Source organism: Cervus elaphus, chromosome 9 (genome assembly GCF_910594005.1).
Source record: "Cervus elaphus chromosome 9, mCerEla1.1, whole genome shotgun sequence".
NCBI lineage: Eukaryota > Metazoa > Chordata > Mammalia > Artiodactyla > Cervidae > Cervus > Cervus elaphus.
The window spans coordinates 82137388-82160914 of NC_057823.1; the positions used below are offsets into that span (position 1 = coordinate 82137388).

General features: G+C 39.8%; 1 protein-coding gene across 3 annotated transcripts in view; it reads left to right on the forward strand.

Moving 5' to 3' along the window:
* The first annotated feature begins 237 nt into the window (after nt 1-237).
* Nucleotides 238-23527, forward strand: part of ATG10 (autophagy related 10) — a 248954-nt gene continuing 225664 nt past the window's right edge. Inside the window, exons 1-2 of one of the 3 annotated variants that reach the window (XM_043913534.1) lie at nt 238-393; nt 16672-16791. In XM_043913534.1, the coding sequence (XP_043769469.1) occupies nt 16684-16791 (108 nt within the window). In that variant the 5' untranslated portion in view covers nt 238-393; nt 16672-16683. The remainder of the gene's footprint in view (nt 394-16671; nt 16792-23527) is intronic. The other 2 variants (XM_043913533.1, XM_043913532.1) reach the window with 2 other exon arrangements.

Below are 23527 nucleotides of genomic sequence, written 5' to 3' on the forward strand. Positions count from 1 at the left end.
TGTGCCGCGCTGAGGGGCGGAGCCTCGGCGGCGGCCGTTGGAAGCCCCAGAGAGGTCACGCCCCCCGGCCCGGTCCCGACGCACGCGGCCCACGACGTCAGCCGCCGGCGCGAGCCAAGTCCCGGGGTGTGCGGGAGATATAGTGCGCATGCTCCCTCTGAGTCGCCTCAGGCGACGGCAGCTGAGGGCGGGCTAGGGCTCTTTTCAGTGGTGGGCGTCCCTGCTGGCAGGTTCTGCTCCTCTGCTCCTCTGCCGTTTGCCCCGGGGGCCCATTGCTCCGGTCCTTGCGATCGCTGGCTGGGCGGTGGGTCCCTCACCCAGCTCCCCTCCCCCAACTCCGTCGCCCCGCCCCCGCTGGGCTGGGCGGCCGGGTCTGGGGCCGAGCGGAGCGGGGTGAGTATTCCCACAGCTTTTGCCGGCAGAGTCTCTTCCCCGCTCTCTTGCTTGCACGGGCGTCACACAACTCCTGAGATGCGGGGGAAGGGAGGGCGGGAAACAGCCCAGCCCTGAACAAAAGGGCGGGGACGCGGGGCTCCCGCCCGTGAAATGCAGGCCGGGTCGCGCTGGGACCGCGGCGCGGGGACTAGCTGCCACCGGGTCTGGGCCCTACTGGGCTACTATCGTGACCTCACCCTCCATTTAGGTAGTTCCTACCCCGGGTTTAAAGCCAGCCCCCATTTAGAATGTCTTTGCCTCCTAATCTTGAAACAAAGGATATTAATGTACTGGGATTCCATTAGTGAAGTGAAGTCGCTCAGTCGTGTCCGACTCTTTGCGACCCCAAGGACTGTAGCCCACCAGGCTCCTCCATCCATGGAATTTTCCAGGCGAGAGTATTGGAGTGGGCTGCCATTTGGTTCTCCAGGGATTCCATTAGTCAAGTATTATTTAACCTGAAGAAATTATTATTCTTTAAGTAATAGGAATTTTTCTTCCAAATAACCTGTCTACTCATAGTATCTGAAATGATGACTGGAGGATGGGCGGGATAAAGGAATGTTAGTTACTTGATTTATAGAGCCAAACTTTTATGATGGTAAAAGTTATAAACATCCTCCAAAAGGCAAAAGGATTGCTACACTGTCTTTTCAAAGTAGAGCCTTGTCTAATAGGCCCACCTGTTAGAGACTCAATTATCTAGGGAACTATACTTTTGCTTGACATAGTATTGATTAGGGCCCAGGCTTTGCAGTTTTTTGTCTAATGGAGATGCAAATTATTTCTGACTGGGAGAAAAAAATTACGCTGAAGGTTATTGTTTTATTGCCCTATTTCCAAGATTTTTAAAAATATTTTTTACCATTCGGCTTGTTAGTTCATTATGAATTCAGTAAATCTTTGCCACAGGCTCACTTTGTATGAATCGTGTTTATAATGTCTCAAAAATTACACTTTGACAATGGCCTCGCTCTTTAGTAGTAAAAGCTTACTTTAGACATTAAAGAATTGGAAAGCATGGGCCCTGAGTAGTACTCCTCCTATCCTTCTTGCTTCTGAAGGGTCAAATATGGACAAGAGAAGACATTTACAAAATGAGCTTTTAAGTTTCTGAGAATGATAAAGCAACCCCTTAGGAAAAACAAGTAGGGTAAAGTTTATATAAGTAATTTCTTTAAGCCTGGGCTTGATTTAATTATTGATATCTTTGAAGCCTAGAGATGTGTTCAGTTCAGTTCAGTCATTCAGTCATGTCCAACTCTTTGCGACCGCATGAACCGCAGCACGCCAGGCCCCCCTGTCCATCACCAACTCCCAGAGTCCATCCAAACCCATGTCCATTGAGTCGGTGAGGCCATCCAACCTTCTCATCTTCTGTTGTCCCCTTCTCCCGCCCTCAATCTTTCCCAGCATCAGGGTCTTTTCAAATGAGTCAGCTCTAGAGATGTGTTAGGGACCCTAGAGGCAGTGTTTGAGACATAAACATTATCAGGGAACCCTAATAACAACAAAATGCCCTAGAGATTGTTTGGTGATTAACAGTGTCTTCAGGGGCCACATTTCTGGGTATAAAACAACTGGAAAGTAGGGGAATGGAGAATAAATCCTACCTAAAAGCATCCAAATTAAGGAGAGGCTGCTGAAAATCATGCAGAACCCGAGGGTCGTCTAATGTAACTGGCACCCTAGGCCTTAAAGTGCTTGATCGTGTAGGTTTACAGGACCAAGAAAGAATATTTATTAATATGAATTTAGCTTCAAATTTAGGGTTAGTTCATATCAGTTCAGTTCAGTTCAGTCATATCACTGTTGTATAATAGCTTTTGGAAAAAAACTTTAATCATCTCTTTAAGTTCAAGAATTTATAGTTTCCTTTTGTTTACTGTTTGAAATAGAATCTCTCTAGAGTTTTAAGTAGATTTAGAAACTGCACCGCCCCCCCCCCCCCGCCCCCGACACACATACAAACACCCCAGTATTCCAGTATTCCTTAATCTACATTCTCTACTTAGGCTCTTTACCTGTCTACTCTGCCTCATTTCAGCCTGTTCCTAGATTCACTGCCTGCCCCCCAACCCCTCATCATCTTCATCATTTTTTGTAGTAGCTCTGCCTTTCAGTATCCTTTTATAATTCAAGGATTACCTGAAATGTAATTACTCTAGAGCAGAAGCTCTGATTCCGCATTGACTGCCTTAGGTCAGATTGCCACCTTTAACAACTGGTACCTTGGACAAATTACTTAACCTCTCTATCCCAATTTCTTCATTTATAAAATGGAGAAAATCATAGTAACTACCTCATAGGGTTGCTATGAGGATGTAACAAGCTAATATGGTTTTTAATTCATAGGATGGCTCAATGGTAAAGAATTCGCCTACAGTGGAGGAGACTTGAGTGTGATCCCTGGGTCAGGAAGATCCCCTGAAGGAAATGGCAGCCTACTCCAGTATGCTTGTGTGGGAAATTCCATGGACAGAGGAGCCTGGTGGACTACAGTCTGTGGGACTGCAGAGTCAGACACGACTGAGTGACTAAATAACAACAATAAATTGTACATAATATAAAAACATACAAAACAAAGATAAATGAGAGTCATGAAAAACTGACATGTGAATAGAAAGATGAGGTTGGGGTATATTGGGTGTGTGTGTGCTCAGTTGTGTCTGACTCTGTGTCCATGGACTGTAGCACTCTAGGCTCCTCTGTCCATAGAATTCTCCTGGCAAGAATACTGGCAGGGATTGCCATTTCTTCCTCCAGATGGAGTGTATTATACTCAAATATATAGTGGTGGGATATAGACTAAGTTCTGAGCTTCATGATGGTCATTGAAAAGAAGGAAACATATCATTTGCTGAGGAAAAATACAGCTTCCTTGGATGTATTTAGTGTGCAAAATGTATATTGTGATAACAGATATGCATTCAAAAACATACAAAGAAGCCCTAGGGTTAAGTTCATCAGACTTTGTTAAGCCTAACCTGCTTCTCAGTTTTTCTCAAAGAGGGCTCAGTTCAGTTCAGTCGCTGAGTCATGTCCGACTCTTTGCGACTCCATGGGCTGTAGCACGCCAGGCTCCTCTGTCCATCACCAACTCCCGGAGCTTACTCAAGCTCGTGTCCATCGAGTCAGTGATGCCATCCAACCATCTCATCCTCTGTTATCCCCTTCTCCTCCTGCCTTCGGTCTTTCCCAGCATCAGGAGCTCTTCCAGTGAGTCTGTTTTTCACATTAGGTGGTCAAAGTATTAGAGTTTCAGCTTCAGCTTCAGTTCTTCCAATGAATATTCAGGACTGATTTCCTTTAGGATGGACTGGTTTGATCTCCTTGCAGTCTAAGGGACTCTCAAGAGTCTTCTCTAGCACTGCAGTTCAAAAGCATCAATTCTTCGGTGCTCAGCTTTATGGTCCAACTCTCGCATCCATACATGACTACTGAAAAAGCCATAGCTTTGACTAGATGAACCTTTGTTGGCTCAACCACCATTTTTATGGAACTGTTCTGTACATTGCAGAATGCTTATTATACTTGGTCTTTGAGCACTAAATGGCAATGACAGACTGCATCTCCTCATGCCCCACCCCACCTCTGTTACAATCCAGTATGATCCTACTCATTTCCAAACAACCCCTTCAAGAGTGGTTCCTCCTGATGTTGGGAGCCATTGGACCTTATTTGTCTTACTTTACACAACCTATGCTTCATCTGCTGCCTTTTTTTTTTTTAAACTTAGCACGTTCTTTTCAGGCCCTGTCTTGCTGGTGCTATTCCATCTTTTGACATACTTTTGTCTCCACCTGGTAGGCTCTTATTCAAACTTCAAAATTCAGTTCCAAGTTTTCCAGATTCCCTTTTTCTGGAGTCTTCTCTGATTTTCCCAGAAAAATTTTGACACTTCTTCCTTTGAGGACCTACACACATAGTAAGTGCTAGAATATTGTAGGTGCTGAGTGAATGAATGAAAATCTTGTAGAAATAAGAAGACATGTTAATCTAGTCTTTAATTAAGACTTTGCAAGATGAAAATGTCCAACTGCTTTTTATTTTTTTTGCAAAAAGTAGTGACACTTGGTAATATATTTTAAAAACACATTGCTCTGTCATGAATTCAGACTTTAGACCAGCGCTAAGTCTGGAATCTCTGAAACAGTGTTGATCTTTTTGTACTGTCTTATTTCTTGAATATCTTTGGCCAAGGTCATAAGCTTTTAGTTCCTGGGTCTGGTCTAATTAGCATATGTGCTGACGAGTTAGTTCTACAAGTCCCACTATTCAAAGCCAGCAAAAGAATTTGAGCTGGTGGATCAGTTCAAATCATCATTGGAGGAATAATTTCTCTCACATGTATGCAGAGAAGTCTTGTTTTATGTAAAAACACAATAATCTTGTAAAAGTAATGACACCAGTATCAGAAAGTTTAGATGTCATACAAATCTATTGTTTGAATCGGAAAAGATCGAACTTATGAATAGGCTTAAAAGTTTAGTTGAAGAAAGGTGCTATTAAGAGGTAGATATGTAAAATAAATTCATTTCAAAGTTTGAATTATTTTTAGTATTTTTATTTAGTATATACAGCATGCTTAACTCTGTTATAAGGTTATGTGTGTGTGTGTGTTAGTTGCTTAGTCGTGTCTGACTCTTTGCAATCCCACAGACTGTAGCCGCACCAGGCTCCTCTGTCCATGGGATTCTCCAGGCAAGAACACTGGAGTGGGTTGCCATTTCCTTCTCCAAAACGAACTATAGAAAGAAGGAAAGTGAAGTTGCTCAGTCGTGTCCGACTCTTTGCGACCCCATGGACCGCAGCCTACCAGGCTCCCCCATCCATGGAATTTTCCAGGCAAGAGTACTGGAGTGGGTTGCCATTTCCTTCTCCTATAAGATATGAAATTATAAGTCACAAGTCCTCAGCTGTTTAAACATTGCTTTGTCATCTCTGGTGGAAGAGATGGCTGTGGCTACCCTGATTTTTGTTCCTTTGGAGCCAAACTTTTTTTTTTTTTTCCTGTCTGCATTTTTGTTTTCCTTTTTGTTCTTTAAATAAATTCCATAGACTACCTCTAGGCATAGGTTTCTTTCCAGCGTTTTTCTCAAACATAGTGAATCCACTCAATTTATGGGGGTAAATCTTTTTAATCTTTCTTTTACTCAGCTCAGGGAAAAATTTTCAGTTGTATGCTTGCTTATGATTTCAGTTCAGAAATGCCAGTTATTTGTAGGTTGGATCTGTGTTCTTTGTCCTTCCTGTCAATCAATATACATTGTTTTCTTCTTGGTCCTTTTTCTTCTGTGTTTAGAGATCATCTCATGTGTATATGTTAAAATGTTAATGAGATTCCCCCCCCCCCCCGTTTCTGTACCTTTGTCTACTATTATATGTTTGAATTCCCTTCCAGTTTTTTCTTCTTCAGTTTCCTTTTTAATCTTAGCTGTTGTTTCCCCTCTCATTTCTTGCTTTTCAAAGACTTTTTTTTTATTTGCCCTTTTCTTTTTCAATTGGAGAAGGAACTGGCAACCCACTCCGGTACTCTTGCCTGGAGAATCTCATGGACGGAGAATCCTGGTAAGCTACACTTCATTGGGTCACAAAGTGTCGGACACGACTGAGTGATTTCACTCACTTTTTCAATTGGGAGAAGGATAATTTCTGAGTTTTTCCTCCTGTTTCCTGGTGTAAGCCCATGATAGGAGCAAGCTTTCTTCTTTATGGCAATGCTCCTTTTTCTTCTGGTGTGCAAGCTTCAGCTTGGCCCTGTGCTGTTAGCAAGGTTTTTGGTTTTCTTAGCTTGACAGAAGAGGGACTTCTGTAGGGATGGTGTTGCTCATTCTTGTCAGACTGAGTAAGCTTCTTGTATCCCCTTCACTACACTTAGATGCTGTGGGACTCTTCTCAGTATTAGGGTGGAGAGCATTTTGATAGATACAACCCAATTTATGAAGGATAGATCTTTCTGTACTCAGGAGAGGCCTTTCCTATTCTTTAATCTTTCAGGCCTGTTTCCCTAATGAGGGGGATATTTTGGTGTAATTTGAAGTGATGTATCGTTTTTGAGTGTTTTGGGTGGGGAAAGTAAGTGGTGTGGTACTGTTCTTCTGAGGATTCGTTCTGTTCCCTTAACCACCTGTTGCTGACTTTACCTAACCGTTCACAGTTCTCTACAGGCTTCACCTTCCATTTCCGGCCATGAACATTGTATCTTTGGGAGATAATGGTCTTTAAAGAGAATTACAAATGGGTATTGGAAGCCAGTTGTGGCATTTGTCAGTTTCTGTGGTGTATATATTCCCGTTGTGGTTAATATATATATATATATATATATATATATATATAATATATATCAAGCTAGCTTGATATCAGCTAGCTCCCTGAACTCCTGAAAACTTAACAGCTGACTCTCTGATACAATCCAGCTCCCTCATACCACTGCATAAAGTTTCTCTGAAGGAAATGCTCCCTAGGTGCTTGGAATATGAGGGAGACTTGAGGAAAGAAAGCAGTCTCATGAATTCTGTCCTCAGCTCCAAGCTGTGGGGGCACTGCAGGCTCTTTTTTTTTTTCCTGAAGGAAATATAGAATTGAGAAGAGCTAGATGCCTTCTAACCCTCTTCCTAACTGGACCTTTTGGTGCAGAGGCCATAGCAAGCATCAGCTACCAATAAAGCTATCCCAAGTCCCTCAAGTCCAGTTTAGGTACAGTGCGGTATCCCATTTAAGCTTTGATCTGGGATGTGTGTTTCAGTGGAAAGGCAAAGAGGGAGTGCTGAGCTTGCTGGTCAACTGCTGTCAAGCCTGAACTGGCTTCCTCTCCTTTTCTGCCTCCTGTGCTTTTTATTGGGCCTCCCTGGGGGCTCAGCTGGTAAAGAATCCACCTGCAGTGCAGGAGACCTGGATTCGATCGCTGGATTGGGAAGATCCCCTGGAGGAGGGCATGGCAACCTACTCCAGTACTTCTTGCTTGGAGAATCCCCATGGACAGAGGAGTCTGGCGGGCTGCAGTCCATGGGGTCACAAAGAGTTGGACACAACTGAGCGACTAAGCGCACGCCATTTATTGGATTACTGGGATCATGCCTGCTGTGCCTCGCCCAGGTTGTCACATACCTCGAAATCCAGGGCCATTAATATCCCTAATAAAACAATCTGTCTATTGTCTTGGTGTTCTAGCATGAATCCTCAAAAGTATCCCTACTGCTAATTACAAATGCTTATTTTGGGGCTTTCAAAATTGGGTGATGTTTCTTGTCTGGGCCTAGGATTCTACATTTAAATTTATACCCTGGGTGCTTCTTTACTCTCAAAAATTTGAGGGCCACTACCCAAGGACCCTGCTAGGTAAATGATTAACTAATTTAAATTAATTCCAGTCAAATTCACATAAAGATAATAGGTTGAGTTCACTTCCCTAGCTAGTAATTGCATGCATTTTTAAGGAAAGAGTCTAAATCTCCAGTTAAAATGTAGAATTGCTGCAGGGACAAGGACAGAGGAACTTGCCTACTTTTATTAGTTACAATTGATCTTTAATGTTTCAAAGTATGCATAGTATGTTCTGTGATAATCACATTTTTGTAAATGATCTGAAGTTCTGGGGAAATTTATATTTCTTAACATGTTTTAGTCTTATTAATGACTCTGATATACACTGATTTATAGATTCATTAAAAGAAATATCTCTGACCCAAAAAACAAAAATCCCTAAAACAAAGAATCAGTTACCCACACGTTAGATTAAAAAATCTCATTAAAATATGTGGCGAGTAGTGAAAAGAATTGTTTTTAAAATTAAAAAGGAAAAAAATAAAATTAAAAAGAATTATTTGAACAATGATTATATACACAGTATTAGAATTCCTTGGGGTTACTTTTCTGAAAAGATAATATTTAATAGCAGCTCATTGGATGACTCATTGGAAAAGACCCTGATGCTGGGAAAGATTGAAGGCAGGAGGAGAAGGGGCCGACAGAGGATGAGATGATTGGATGGCACCACCGACTAGATGGACATGAGTTTGAGTAAGCTCTGGGAGTTGGTGATGGACAGGGAGGCCTGGCGTGCTACAGTCCATGGGGTTGCAGAGTTGGACGCAACTGAGTGACTGAACTGAACTGATCTGAATAGCAGCAGAATAAGCTGCTTTACACTGTCTAGTTTAGGGCTAACACATAGTTTAGAAAGACTTCTTTCACTTGGTGAGGAAAAAAATTATTCTACCTTTCCAGTCTTTAGCCTCTATTTGAGCACTTAAAATAAAGTTTTGATTGTTTGAGTTCAAAACAGACAGCTGTTCAGCAAGAGTGAAACTCAAGCAAAATAGATGTACTAACAACTTACACTTTGACCCAGAAGAGTTTTGACTTATTCCTAACTTTTCCTCATAGTAAGAGATGAGAGTTTCTTTGTTTAGGATAGATGAGAATTGGAATTTGTCTTTTACTGATAGTTCATCTGTATTCTGTTTTTACCTCTGGTCTGAAGATAGCTTAAGTCTGGAAACAGAGGCAGTTCACATGTCTCAGGTTTTCCATGTGCAAAATAAGGATTATTCTTGCCATTATTGCTTAATAAGTTGCAGTTGTGGTTATTTCTATTTTTGACCATAATTCCAACCTTTTTATAGTTCTAAGATTCTAATTTCTGTCCCTACTAGACTGTGAACCTGTAAAGGACCAGTGTGTTACAGTTGAAAAGTACATATAAAAATGTTGGTTGTATTTTATTTTCATTTTTAATGATTTGAAATATTCTTACTTGAGCAAAGAGGTAATAATTATTCAGTGATATTTCATTATACCATATTATGGTGATTTGAATTGAGATGGATATCATTTTAATATAATATAGTTCCTAATTTTATAATCAAGCCATAAGTGTTTTTTTTTTTTATTGTATGTAACATCCTTGAGCAAAGCCTAGTCCTTAGATAATTTTTAAAAGTATTCAACCAAAAATTAATTAGTGCTTTGATGTTCAGTCATGTTGCTAGTGGCACAGTGCTGTTAATTAGATAAACTATGACTATTGAGTGAAATTTTATGTTTTGACTAACATTTTGAATAGTTCAGTAAACCTCAAGTCACTGGAGGGCTTAGGGAATGGAGTGTTTTTACTTAGTTCGGTTTTGTTATTAAGTAAGAGTTTGTTTGGAATTTATAAAATGTTCCAAAGTGTTTTAGTATTCTTTATGAATTAACTTCAATTTTTCTTTGATTTAGCATCTCTCAGTATACGTCATGGTCATCATACAGTTGGAAAAATTATTTCTGTAACTGCTTTGTTTTGGTCTTCTTCTTCTCATTCTGTATCCTCTCCCTAAGTGATCAGATGTGTTCTGTTATCTATGAAATATTGATTGAGAATTAATATTCCTAGCTCAGATTTCTCTTTCCTCCTGAGTTCCAGACTCAAAATGCCTGCTAGATCCCTTTGCTTGGGTACTGCACAGACATTTCAAAGTAAAACTCAGGGGTGCTACGTTAAACCCATCTCACTTGCCAAACCTGCTTTTCCTCCAGGGACCTGTTTCAGTCCATCAGGTATGTGTGTGCTCAGTTGCTCAGTTGTGTCTGACTCTATGCGACTCCACAGACTGTAGCCCACCAGGCTTCTCTGTCCATGGGGTTTTTCAGGCAAGGATGCTGGAGTGGGTTGCTATTTCGTCCTCCACGGGAATCTTCTTGACCCAGGGATTGAACCTGCGTCTCCTGCATTGGGAGGCGGATTCTTTACCACTGTGCCACCTAGGCGGAGACTACCAGTTAAGGCAAAGAGCTAAGACTGTTTCTTGAACCTTTCCTCCCACCAATTCCTTACATACCAAGACCAGCCAAGTGTTGTAATAAGTATATTACACTATCAAAATCTCTTTTGAATCTGTGCCTTTTCCACTCTACTGCCAGTCTTCGTTTAATACTATTGTGTCTCTCCTGAATCATTTTAAGAACCTTTTAACTGATCTCTGTCCAGTCAGATGAGATCTGTATTCTCCTTTGGAAGCCAGAATGCTAATCTGATCAGTTTACTCCCTCTTTCAAAACCTTTTTGAGCCCTCAGGCTACAAAGCCCTCTTCATCAGCTGTGGTTTTCTCAGTACCCTTCCTCTACCTCTAATTCAGTTAAACAAGAGTTTTTCAATTACCAGAACTTCTTGGGTTTTTGCACATTCTGTTTCCTTTACCTCCTCCTTTTGCTAAGTTAGTTTCTGTTTTTCCTTTTACAGACTTCTTAGATGTCACTTTCTCAATTTTTATGTGCACTGAAACAGCTTGCTAACCAGAATTTTGCATGTAAACTGGAGATCTCACTTATATCCTTGAAACATTTGACTGCCTTCATCGGAGCCCCTGCAGCTTATCGACTCTACTGTACTTGCATTCCTGTACTTGGTGCTTTCTGTTCCCAAACCTGTTCTCCCACTGTTCCCCTGTTCGTCTCAGATTTTCCGTTGTGACCTCAGGAGCACACATCCACAGTTAAAAAACCAACCAACCAACAAACAAAAAACCTAAACCCTTCATCCATTATTTCCTTTATAACATTCTATGGTGTAAGGTGTTAAAAAATGTTACCAAGAAAAGGAATTTTGTGGCCAAACCAGTTGGGAAACCCTGAGTTGTTAGTTTCCTCACACAGTGTGCGTTATGAATCTCCAGGGTGGGAGTGACACGCGGATATAGTGTTTCTACACGTATCTTACATAATGTTAACATCTGTGTAGGCTAGTGCTTCCACCAAGTCGTTTTCAAGGAAACTTGACTTATAAACAACAACAAAAAAACCAAAACCCTCTTTGAATGGAGGCTGCTTTTTCTTCCACCCTGCAAGGCTCAGGGTATTGAGATTGCTGGTAACCCCCACTTCTGCAGAGCCAATTTTAGGTTACTTCTTCAGCATCATGGAAATAGTCCTGCTACTTTGAGGCTCATGAAATTCAGCTCTACCAGATATGACAGGGTAGTCTTTTTTTCTCACCTGCCGTCGGTAATCACTGGTGCCTTGAGCGCCATCTTGAGAAGGAATGCAAGGCTGTATTCTCATTATCGTAAACAAAGGTATTGGTTTATTAGTGATTATTCTTGATGGTCTTGGCATTGTATACTACACTTACCACCTCTGTGTTACTTACCACCTCTGTGCTCTACTGTCTTCTACCATTTGCCAGTTGTCATTTCTAAGTCTCTTAGTTGAGCTTCCATATTTTTAAAAGAGCTCTCTGTTCCTGATAGCTCTCCTAATAATCCTAAGTGACTTAAGTGTCTGTGTGGAAGACAGCAAACATTATGTCTTATAGTTTTTTAAACTTCCTGAGCTCCAGTGACCTTCATTTCCAAGCTACTTTATATATTTAATTTCCATGGCCACAGCTGAGACCTTCTCAAGTCCTAAGTCTCATAGTCTTCCCATTCTTTCATTGCCCTCCTTTCACTGCAGTTGTTCTTCACCATCTTTCATATGTAATATTTCTTGATACTGCCGTATTTTTATAGCCCCTTCTCAGCATCTTTTATTTTTTTTTTTACATAATTTGGACCTTTGAGCTGTTGTTCTCAGTAGCATATTCTTTTCCTTCTTTTACCCATATTCTTTCACTGACTCAGCCAGCAAAACTCAGCTTTATGTGTAATCAGTGCAGCCCTCTCTGCTGGTTCTGACAAGGGGAAGTGAGCTGAGCACTGCTGAAGGCAACCACAATACCTCATAGAATGCTGTACCACAAATTCAGGCTCCCAACCTGTGCTGGGCCTTTCTTTGTGTCTGCTTATCTTTAAATGCTGTCCTCTCATCTTCTTCACTAGCAATTCCTAATCTTTACTTGCTTCCTCAAACACCTCACTGTCCTCTACCCCTGTATCTGAAAATCTTGTGATCATCAGACTTTGTCTTCCTTAATATTCATCCTCAAATGCCTTTCCTTCGATTGCAAGGGGTGTCGTGTTACTCATATCCATCCTCCGGTACTGATGACTATATCTCCTCCCAGCCTCTTTAGGATATTGCTTCATCAGTCACTTTCTCTATTTGGTATTTTCAACTTTTCCTTCTCTCCAACCCCCTTTGCTCAGCTTAAACATCTATTCTTATCTCCTTTCTTAGGAAAAACAATATCCTCCCTTAAGCCTATGTACTGCTTCGGTTACCATTTGTATCTACTTTCCAATCAAATTTTTGAAAAATAGTCTACAAATATTTTGCTTATTTCTGTATGTGTAGTTTTCTCTTTAGCCCATCACAGCCTGCTTTCTCTACCATTGCTGAAACTGCTCACTAAGGCATCAATGACTGCTTCATTTTCAAGCTCCATACATGTTTTCAACCCTTTTCTTAATGGGTCTCTCTTTTCTTTTGACAGTGTTGGTTCTTTGTTAGTTATTTTCTACTCCCTTGAAACCTTTATTCCCTGTCTCTGTGGCATTGCTCTTGCTGGGATCTCCTAACGCCTCATTCCTTATTCTCTAGCTCTTGTGTTTGTTCTTCTACCTTTATAGGTCCCTTAATTGCTGCTGCTCTGAAGGTTTCTTTCTCAAAACACCTCTCTTTTCACTATGCACAGAGGTTCCTAACTTTTTGGTTAAGACTCCTCAAGCAATCTGTTGAAAATTCTAGAATCTTTCCTTTTCAAAATATAGGTAGGTGTATACACACAAAATTTAGTGTAAAATTTCATAATGCACCAGAAGCCGTATTAAGAATCTGCCATATGCATTCTAGTTTGCAATGTTTACTCTCATGGTTTCATTTGTCTCTTTTAAACAAATGAATTCCAGATCTTTTAAGTTCATCTTGGCCTCCCTCCTTAATTTAAGATACATATTCTTTCTGCGGGGCTTCCCCCATGGTGGCTCAGTGGTAGAGAATCCGCCTGCAGTGCAGGAGATATGGAGATGCAGGTTTGATCCCTACGTCAGGAAGATCCCCTGGAGGAGGGACTTGCAACCCACTCCAGTAATCTTGCCCAGAAAGTCCCATAGACAGAGGAGCCTGGAGGGCTACAGTCCAATAGGGTCACAAGAGAGACAGGACTCAGCAACTAAAACAACGGCAATTCTTTCTGCTCCCTTTCATTGCCTGGGTTTAGCTCCTCATGACCTTTCATAGACCACTGTAACAGCTTCTAACTCTCCTCCCTGCCCTCAAGCTGTGCCCTTTAGATACTTACTCCATGGAATGTGAAAGTGAAAGTCACTCAGTCATCAGACTCTTTGCAAACCCATGGACTATACAGTCTATGGAATTCTCTAGGCCAGAATACTGGAATGGGTAGCCTTTCCCTTCTCCAGGGGATCTTCCCAACTCAGGGATCAATCCCAGGTCTCCCACATTGCAGGCGAATTCTTTACCAGCTGAGCCACAAGGAAAGCCCAACCATCAGTAATTTACTGTTCTGACTTTTCAGCTCCAATTTCTGATTCTCTTTTCCTATGGAAATGGTTCAGACTCTGGCATGGTATACAAGCCTCCTGTCAGGAAGTTCATTACTATTCTATCTAGTATCTTTGAGACCTTTCCCATCCATTTCTGCTCCACTAGTTGGAGAAGGAAATGGCAACCCTCTCCAGTGTTCTTGCCTGGAGAATTCCAGGGATAGGGGAGCCTGGTGGGCTGCTGTCTCTGGGGTTGCACAGAGTCGGACACAACTGAAGCGACTTAGCAGCAGCAGCAGCAGTGAGGGCAGACAGATTAACTTGCATAGGATTTGACTATCTCTACCTTCCCTTACTCTCTGCCTATCTCTTTAAGACAAAATATATATATTTTTTATTTGGTTATGCTGGGTCTGAGTTGTGATATGCAAGATCTTTTTTCAGTTGCAACATGTAGGATCTAGTTTCCTAACCAGGAATCGAACCCAGGCCCCTTGCTTTGGGAGTGCAGAGTCTTAGCCACTGGACCACCAGGGAAGTCCCTCTTCGTATATTTACCTTATTATGTTGGTGGCATCAAACTTCCAGTTCTTTATACCCTTACTTACCTTGGTTCACACCATCCTCCCTGCGTGGACCACTGTTCCAATCCCTGCATTCACTCACTGACAGTTACCCTGCAAAAACTCCCACATACCTTACAGATTCAACTCCACTCCCACCCCACACTTTCCCACAACTTCCCCTCTTTGTTAGGGACTCTTCTTGTGCCTACCATAGTCTGTGCATTGCTTCATTGTATACTTTAACTTGGAGTCCTTTTTTCCAGTGCTGTCAGAATTGAGAGGTGAGCTCTTAATTGAAAGATTTGGTTAAAGATAGAATTAGAAAAATTATACTTATGTACCTAAAACATTTTATTTCAACTTAAAACATATAAATATATTCATTTGCCAGTTTTCCCATGTATTACCAAGGCGTTTTCTTTGCGTATGGGTACTTGATTCAAATTTATTGTTCATTCTTAATTATACCGAATGTGGAATGCATCCTCTAAATTTCTACTTTGGGTTTAAAAGAAAGAACATAAGCCACTTGAGCAACAGTCTGAGTGCAGAATCCTTGGTTTGTATGATTTTTTTCCCCTCAGCCAATCTTTTCAGTTGTATTGCCTAAAACTAGTTCAATAGTATATATTTTCATATAAAGACTAGCCTTTATAGTCTTTGCAAGTCTTTATAAAGTCTACATCATAGAAATAACAGGTATCTTTTTTAACTTACATTTTACTGATTTGGTTTGTGTTGTATTAAAGTATGTATTTATGATACATGAATGTGGTTTGTGAACTTACACTCAACTGATAGGAGTAGAGATGCTTCATAATAAGCATGCTGTAGTCAGTGTTTTATAGAGGGAGTAGACATTGTGTCATTTAACCTGGCAAGTTGAGTGGTGCTTGGTTAAGAGTTTCTACTGTAATTATTGTTACTGGTTATCTCCCTTCATTGCAAGATAAGTTCTTGCAGGGCAAGGATTATATATTTTTTCATTTTTTGTGTATCTAACCTTTGTCTATGCATAGTGCCTACTACTTAGTAGAAATTCGATATGTATTTATTGGTGAATGAACAAATTCTTAGGTAGGTCATAGTAAATTTGAATAATCAGAAAGAACACTGTACTGGGAATCAGTAGTATAGATAGATCTTTGGCCCTGGAGTTGAACTGGGGTTTGAAGTTTTCTTCATTTGTATCTTTGAGTTTTCCTCATTTATATTCTTGGGATTCCCTGGTGGCTCAGTGGTAAAGAATCCGCCTGCCAATGCAGGAGATGCAGGTTCGATCCCTGATTCTGGAAGATCCCCTGGAGAAGGAAGTGGCAACCCACTCCAGTATTCTTGCCTGGGAAATACCATAGACAGGGTACCCTGGTGGGCGGTAGTCTGTGGGGTTGCCAAAGAGTTGGATGTGACTGACCGACTAAACAACAACTACATTCTTGGACAGATTACTTTCCCTTTTTCTTTGGGATTGAGGATAGCAACAGCCATTGGGTTGTGTGAGGATTAAGTGGGAATGTGAAGTGTCCAGCATAAGTACCTGACATAGTAAGCAGTAACCAAGTGCTGATTGTCTGATGATGCTTATCACTAACGAAGAGAATGTGGGCATTCACTTGGTCTGACTTTTCTCATCAAGAGACTTGAACTATATAACCTGTGAGTTTCCTTTCAGATGCTCTAAAGTTTTCTTTCTATAAACAGTATTTCATGTTTTGGACAGATTTATGTAACAAATATAAGGATAATCCTTGATTTGTCACATTTGCTGACTCAATAAAGTAGATAATTAATTAGGTGATCATAACCTTACACCTTGTGAAACAGTTACTTTAGGCTTTGGAACATCATTTGTTAGTGAGTTGAACTCGAATAAAGTGGGAAGAACGGCCCAGCTCCACTAATCACTGTCATGCTGTTTATATAAGAGCTAAGGTAGGAGATAGAGAAGGAAGTCTGAGGAGGTTGTTTGGAAGCATTAAGCATTAGAAGGGAGATAATATAAACACTTGAAACTCAATTTATGGACAAACTAGACTTTTTGAACCATAGATATGTATTTGTTACAACTCAAAAACTAGATTTGAGTTTTCATGTTGGTCAAATTTTCTTCCTGATTAAAAGATGGGGATAGGGAGAGAAAGATGGAAACAAAACACTTTTTTTTTTTTTTTGGAATGGCTTTGGGGTTATTTTCCAATGTCCATGCCAAATTTTGGTTTGTTTAAAGAAATACATGAATAAGCAGAATTCCTTTCAGTATTCATTCCACAGCTGATGTTAATACTTAGTTTTTATATTTCAGTTCTCATTTAGTATGGAAGAAGATGAGTTCTTTGGAGAAAAAACATTCCAGCATTATTGTGCAGAATTCATTAAACATTCACAGAAGATAGGTGATGGTTGGGAATGGAGAGCTTCAAAGGTAAGAATTTTATTTTCTATTTCAATGGAGGTTTTTATTTTTCCCTACTTAAAACCTGAGTAATTGAAAGTAATGTATGAAAGCTAGTTTGATTTAGTAAAAGGCTTAAATTGAAGAATGTTTTAAAACAGATGTCCATTTTATTACTTTAGCTTTATATACCCATTATAATTAGGCTAATGAAGTATTATCTAGAAAAGTCCTTAGGTGACCTGCTTTAATTTAGTAGATAAGAGTGCTTAGCATATTAATTATCTAAATGTAAACAGATGCTTCTGTGGTGCTTCAAACCATTTGTTTATACTATTAATTTTCTTAGGAAACTACTTTTGTCCAGAGAGTGAAAAGATAATCCAGACATCAAACCATGGTCAAATAATCACAACTTCTGAATTATAGAGGACTGTTCAGTTCAGTTCAGTTGCTCAGTCGTGTCTGACTCTTTGTGACCCCATGGACTGCAGCACGCCAGGCTTCCTGGTCCATCACCAACTCCCGGAGCTTACTCAAATTCATGTCCATCGAGTCAGTGATGCCATCCAACCATCTCATCTTCGTCCCTTTCTCCTCCTGCTTCAATCTTTCCCAGCATCAGTGAGTCTGTTCTTTGTATCAGGTGGGCAACATATTGGAGTTTCAGCTTCAGCGTCAGTCCTTCCAATGAATATTCAAGACTGATTTCCTTTAGGATTGACTGGTTTGATCTCCTTGCAGTCCAAGGGACTCTCACGAGTCTTCTCCAATACTATAGTTCAAAACCATCAGTTCTTTGGTGCTCAGCTTTCTTTATAGTCCAACTCTCACATCCATACATGACCACTGGAAAAACCATAGCTTTGGAAGACTATATCTTTGGGAATTTCTTAATAATATAAACACATTCCAAAACATTCTTTCTTTTGGTTCTGTTCAGTAATATTAATAGTAACGTAAAAAGTCTGTGTACTCATTTATTTCCACACATGTATTTAGTAAGATTCTCTGCCAAAAGCTCTTTAAGAGGTCTTTGAAATCCCTGTTTTAGAGAATAAGTAAGTTTTTTCTACTTGATGTTTTATCTGATTTGTGAAAAAGTGGTGAAATCTTGTGTCTCTGTTGATTAGCTCTGTTTCCTGTATGAACTCTGAGAAATGTGAACATTTTTGAGCTGATTCTTATGATTCAGAACTAGAGGCCAGGGAAATGCAGGTCTTGATCAGGTTCAGATTGTCACTGGGGACAGAAGCCATGATTTCCTCTTGGGTCATATGTCAGCTAAGCTTTGGCAGGGAGTTCATGTCAGGGTTCAGAGGTGTAGAGTCAATTTCTTGTGGTAGATTCCAGCCCTACTCTCTAAGTTAGCGATGGGACAGTTCATAAACCCTTAAGGTGTCTCTCGGTCTAGGATATATGATCTTAATAGCACCTTTTATTATTTTTGGTGCTGAGTATTTTATAATTTTGCTTTCTGTTATGTTTGAATTTCTAATCTATTTCTTCTATGATTATTATCAACATATAGAGGAACTACTAATTTTTATATATTACTTTTGTAACCATTCATCTTACTAAATTCTCCTAATTTTCATAATTTTTCAGTAATTTCTGTGTGTATTCTAAGTAGAATGAGGCTATCTACAAATGGGGAGTTTTTAATTGCCTTCTTTGTAATATTTCTCCCTATTATTTTTATGAATTGAGTAGAAAACTGTTAATAGTAATAACAGATCTCTTTGTCTTCTTCCTGATTTTAATGTTAATGCTTCTGATACAAAATGGTTAAAATGTTGGTTGTTTATTCATTGGATGAGAATAGGTTTCTGACCCATTTTGTCCTGTAATAATTTGTGTGATTATACTTTGGGAACTTTCCCTTTTCACCAGGTTAAAAAAAAAAGAAAAGAATTTTTTCTTTTATCTTAAGCTGGAGGCTGAATAATAGATTCCTGTACCATTTCAGGGGCCTAGTAGAGTTGGGGAGGGGAAGGTTAGAGAGGAAGTTGGGTGTATGTGTGTGTGTGTGTGTGTGTGTGTGTATATGTGTATGTGTATGTGTTTGTGTGTGTTGGGGGTCGTTGGGGAAGATCTCCAGGGGGGGAATTATATGTCAGAAGTTTCTTCACTGAATTTGTTGAAAGTAGTGCCATAAGAGCCAGTTTCCAGGATTTGTTTTTATTCTTGGCCTTCCTTGCCTCTACTTCAAGGATGGCTATGGCTAAGTCTAGTTTCTTGTTTGCTGCCACTTCCTGCTGAGTTAGAAAATCTGCCTACCCTTTGGAGTGAGAATTATGCGTCTAGTTAAGGACTATTCTCTTTAATGTGGGCATGAGCCTATAGATAGTATCAAAAAAACCCAAAAACATTCATCAGAGAAAATCTTTACAGCCTTAGGGTAAGGATTGCAAACTCAAGAGTCTGTGAAGACCTGGTGGGGTAGTGTAGCTGGGTCAAGCTGCTAGGGACAAGACAGTGTGGACACTGAGTCAGGGCCTATGGCTGACAGGTTAGAAACATGGGCCCAGGAGTTTACCAAATCTTCCAAGAGAAGTAAAAAAGATGTAAAGTTAAAAAAAAAAAAAAGTAGAGTAAAGTAAAAAAAAAAAAAGTAAAGTAAAAAAAAAAAAGGGTAATATCTAAAATTTTAAATGTTGGCAACTAATTTAAAAAGATACTTTTCAAAGACAGTGAGGACTGAAACTACATGCCATGGCTCTGTGTGGCCAGTGGGTGACTTCTGGGATTGGGTGTCTGCCTGGTGTTGACTGGTTTCTCACCTTGCCTCAATGCATGCTGTTGATCTGAATTAGGATAAAGGACTCCAGGCAAAGAGATCCTTCTCTACTGTATTTTAGAATGTTAGTATTTTCGCTACTTAATTTCTGCAGTCTTATACCCCATTTAAGAAGGAAATCGTGAATCAGTTACTTCGTTACCTCCTTTAAACCTTCCATCCTTATTACATCTCAGGCTTTGTGGAACTGTTTGGAAACAATACTTAAACTTTTACTTTTTAGGCTCCAGGAATTAATTTTTGTATTAAAAATAGTTTTATTGGTATACAATTGACAAACAATAAACTGCACATATTTAAAGTGTATAATTTGATAAGTTTTGACATATGTACAGACCTTGAACCTTCACCACAATCATGAGTAAGCATATCTATCATCCCCAAAAGGTTTCTTATATAACTTTTTAGTGCCTCTCTCTGCCCCTTCTTGCCCCTCATTTTTAAAAAGAACTTTGTTTATCCCTATATAAAGAGACTTCTTTAAAGAATATGTATACTGTCACTCATGTTTTCAGGTTTGTTCACAAACCACTTTGGTACCACCCATTTTATCTTTTAATATTTAGAGAATTGGTGTAATTCAACATTTTAGGTAAGGCAAAATATCATTATTTCTGCAGAGTTCATGAGAAAAGCAGTGTGAATGAAACATATAAATAATTTAATATTTTAAAAGAAAGAAATTTCTTAAAATAGTCAAAATGTCCTAGTTTTTTATATCTGGAGGTATGCAGATTAAGGAGAATGCTTCTAAATCAGTATTTTTTTGGTGGGGCTTAATTCTATTGGCATCCGGTCAGGACCATTCTTGTTTTCCTATTCCTAACATCTCCAAACCCCTCGGAAGGTTGGTACACTCTTCCTAAGAGCCATTGTTTAATGTGATGGTGTATCAGATATTAAAGATAGTGGTTAAGATCATAGGCTTCAGAGTTAGATAGGGCTGAGTGTAAATCCTTGCTCTACCATTATTTCCTTTGCCATAGTCCTCTACTAGCTGGATTTTAGACAATTTACTTAATGTAACCAAACTTCATTTTCTTTACCTATAAAATAGGAATAACAATAATACCCAACATGGTTGTTGTATGGATTAAGTGAGATTTGCATTCTAAAAGTTTAGCGTAGTTTCTGGCATGTGGACAGTTATTGTATGATTATCATTTTTAGTTGGTTGATTGAAATTTTCAGTGTCTTTTGTTAGATAAATAATGCTATGAATGAAATTGTAGTTAGGTTTTCAGAAAATTGATGAAAGTCTATTAGCACCAAGTATACTGGATTGGTCTGAATGAAATTCTAGTTAGGTTTTCAGAAAACTATATGAAAACTATATACTGTAGTATTGGTATATTGAGGCTTCCCTGGTAGCTCAGCTGGTAAAGAATACGCCTGCAATGCAGGAGACCCTGGTTTGATTCCTGGGTCAGGAAGATCGCCTGGAGAAGGAATAGGCTACCCGTTCAGTATTCTTGGGCTTCCCTGGTGGCTCAGATGGTAAATAATCTGCCTGCAGTGCTGGAGACCTGGGTTGGATCTCTGGGTTGGGAAGAGTCCCCTGGAGGAGGGCATGGCAACCCACTCCAGCATTGTTGCCTGGAGAATTCCCATGGACAGAGGAAGAGCGGGGAGGGCTACAGTTCATGGGGTTGCAGAGTTGGATGCAACTAAGCATAGCACAGCACACTGATATATTATTCTGAATTTTCTACAATAAGAAAGGGGAGCAGAAGATGGTAAATAACAATGAATACAATTGTTTGAAACCCATTAGAGGGTTACCTTGTTTTATTGCACTTTGTAGATATTGTATGTTTTACAAATTTAAGGTTTGTGGCAATCCTATGTTGAGCAAGTCTATCAGTGCCAATTTTTCAACAGCCTTTGTTCACTTCATATCTCTATGTTACATTTCGATAATCTTCACAGTATTTCACATTTTTTCATTATTATTATATTTGTTATGGTGATCTGTGATCAGTGAGCTTTGATTTAGTATTGTAATTATTTTGGAGTGTCATGAACCCTGCCCATTAACAGTGAACTTAATGAATGTGTGCGTCCTGACTGGCCATTGCCCTATCTCTGTCCCTCTCCTCAGGCCTCTCTATTCCGTGAGACATTGCAATATTGAAATTAGACCAATTAACAACATTAACAATGGTCTCTAAGTGTTCAAGTGAAAGTAAGCATTGCCTCACTTTAAATCAGAAACTGGAAATGATTAAGCTTAGTGAAGAAGGCATATCAAAAACTGAGACAGGTCAAAAGTTAGGACTCTTACAACAGTTAGCCAAGTTGTAGATGCAAAGGAGAAGCTCCTGAAGGAAATAAAATGTGCTACTCCAGTGAAGACATGAACAATAAGAAAGTGAAACTGCTTTTCTCTAAGGAGAAAGCTTTAGTGGTTGGGAAGATCAAACTAGCCACAACTTCCCATAAGCTGAAACCTAATCCAGAGCAAGGCTCTAACTCTTCAATTCTTTGCAGGCCGAGAAAGGTGAGGAAGTTGCAGAGGAAAAATTTTGAAGCTTGACAGAGTTTCACTCATGAGGTTTCAGGAAAGAAACTATTTCCATAACATTAAAGTGCAGATTGAAACAGCAAGTGCTGATGTAAAAGCTGCAGCAGGTTATCTAGAAGATCTAGCTAAGGTTATTAGTGAAGGTGACTACACGAAACAACAAATTTCCAGTGTAGACAAAACAGTCTTCTATTGGAAGAAGATGCCATCTAGGACTTTATAGCTAGAGAGAAGTCAATGCCTGGCTTCAAAGCTTCAGAGAACAGACCAACCAAATCTCTTGTTAGTGACTAATGCAGCTGATGACTTTAAGTTGAAGCCAATGTTCATTTACATTCTGCAAATCTTAGGGTCCTTTAGGTTATGCTAAATCTGCTGCTGCTACTGCTGCTAAGTCGCTTCAGTCGTGTCTGACTCTGTGCGATCCCATAGACGGCAGCCCACTAGACTCCATCGTCCCTGGGATTCTCCAGGCAAGAACGCTGGAGTGGGTTCCCATTTCCTTCTCCAATGCATGAAAGTGAAAAGTGAAAGTGAAGTCGCTCAGTCATGTCTGACTCTTTGCGACCCCATGGACTGCAGCCTACCAGGCTCCTCCGTCCATGGGATTTTCCAGGCAAGAGTACTGGAGTGGGGTGCCATTGCCTTCTCCAATGCTAAATCTACTATACCCGTTTTCTATAACTGGAGCAAAAAATCCTGGATGACAGTACATCTATTTATAACACCTCAATATATTAAGCCCACTGTTGAGACATACCATTCAGAAAAAAAGATTCATTCAAAATAGCACTGCTCATTGACTACATACCTAGTTACCCAAGAGCTCTGAGGGAGATGTACAAGATTAAAATTGTTTTTATACAATGTCCATTCTGTGGCCCATGGATCAAGGAGTATTTTCAACTTTTAAGTCTCATTTTGTAAGAAATACATTTCATAAGACTGTAATAGTGACTCCTCTGGTGAATCTGGTCAAAGTCAATTGAAAGCCTTCTGGAAAGGATTTACCATTCTAGATGCTATGAAGAACATTTGTGATTCATTGGAAGAAATAACAATGTCAACATTAACAGGAATTTGGAAGAAGTTCATTCCAACCCTCATGGATGACTTTGAGGGGTTTAAGACTTCAGTAGAGGAAGTCAGTGCAGATGTGGTAGAAATAGCAAGAGAACTGGAGTTAGAAGTGGAGCCTGAAGATGTGACTCACTTGCTGGAGTCTCGTGATAAAACTTGAAAAGGTAAGGCGTTGCCTCTTATGGATGAGCAAAGAAAGTGGTTTCTTGAGATAGAATTTACTCGTGGTGAAGATTCTGTGAAGAATTGACAACAAAATAGTTAGAATATTATATAAACTTAGTTGATGAAGCAGTAGCAGGGTTTGTGAAGACAGACTCCAATTTATTTTATTTTTTAGGCCACACTGTGTAGCTTGTTGG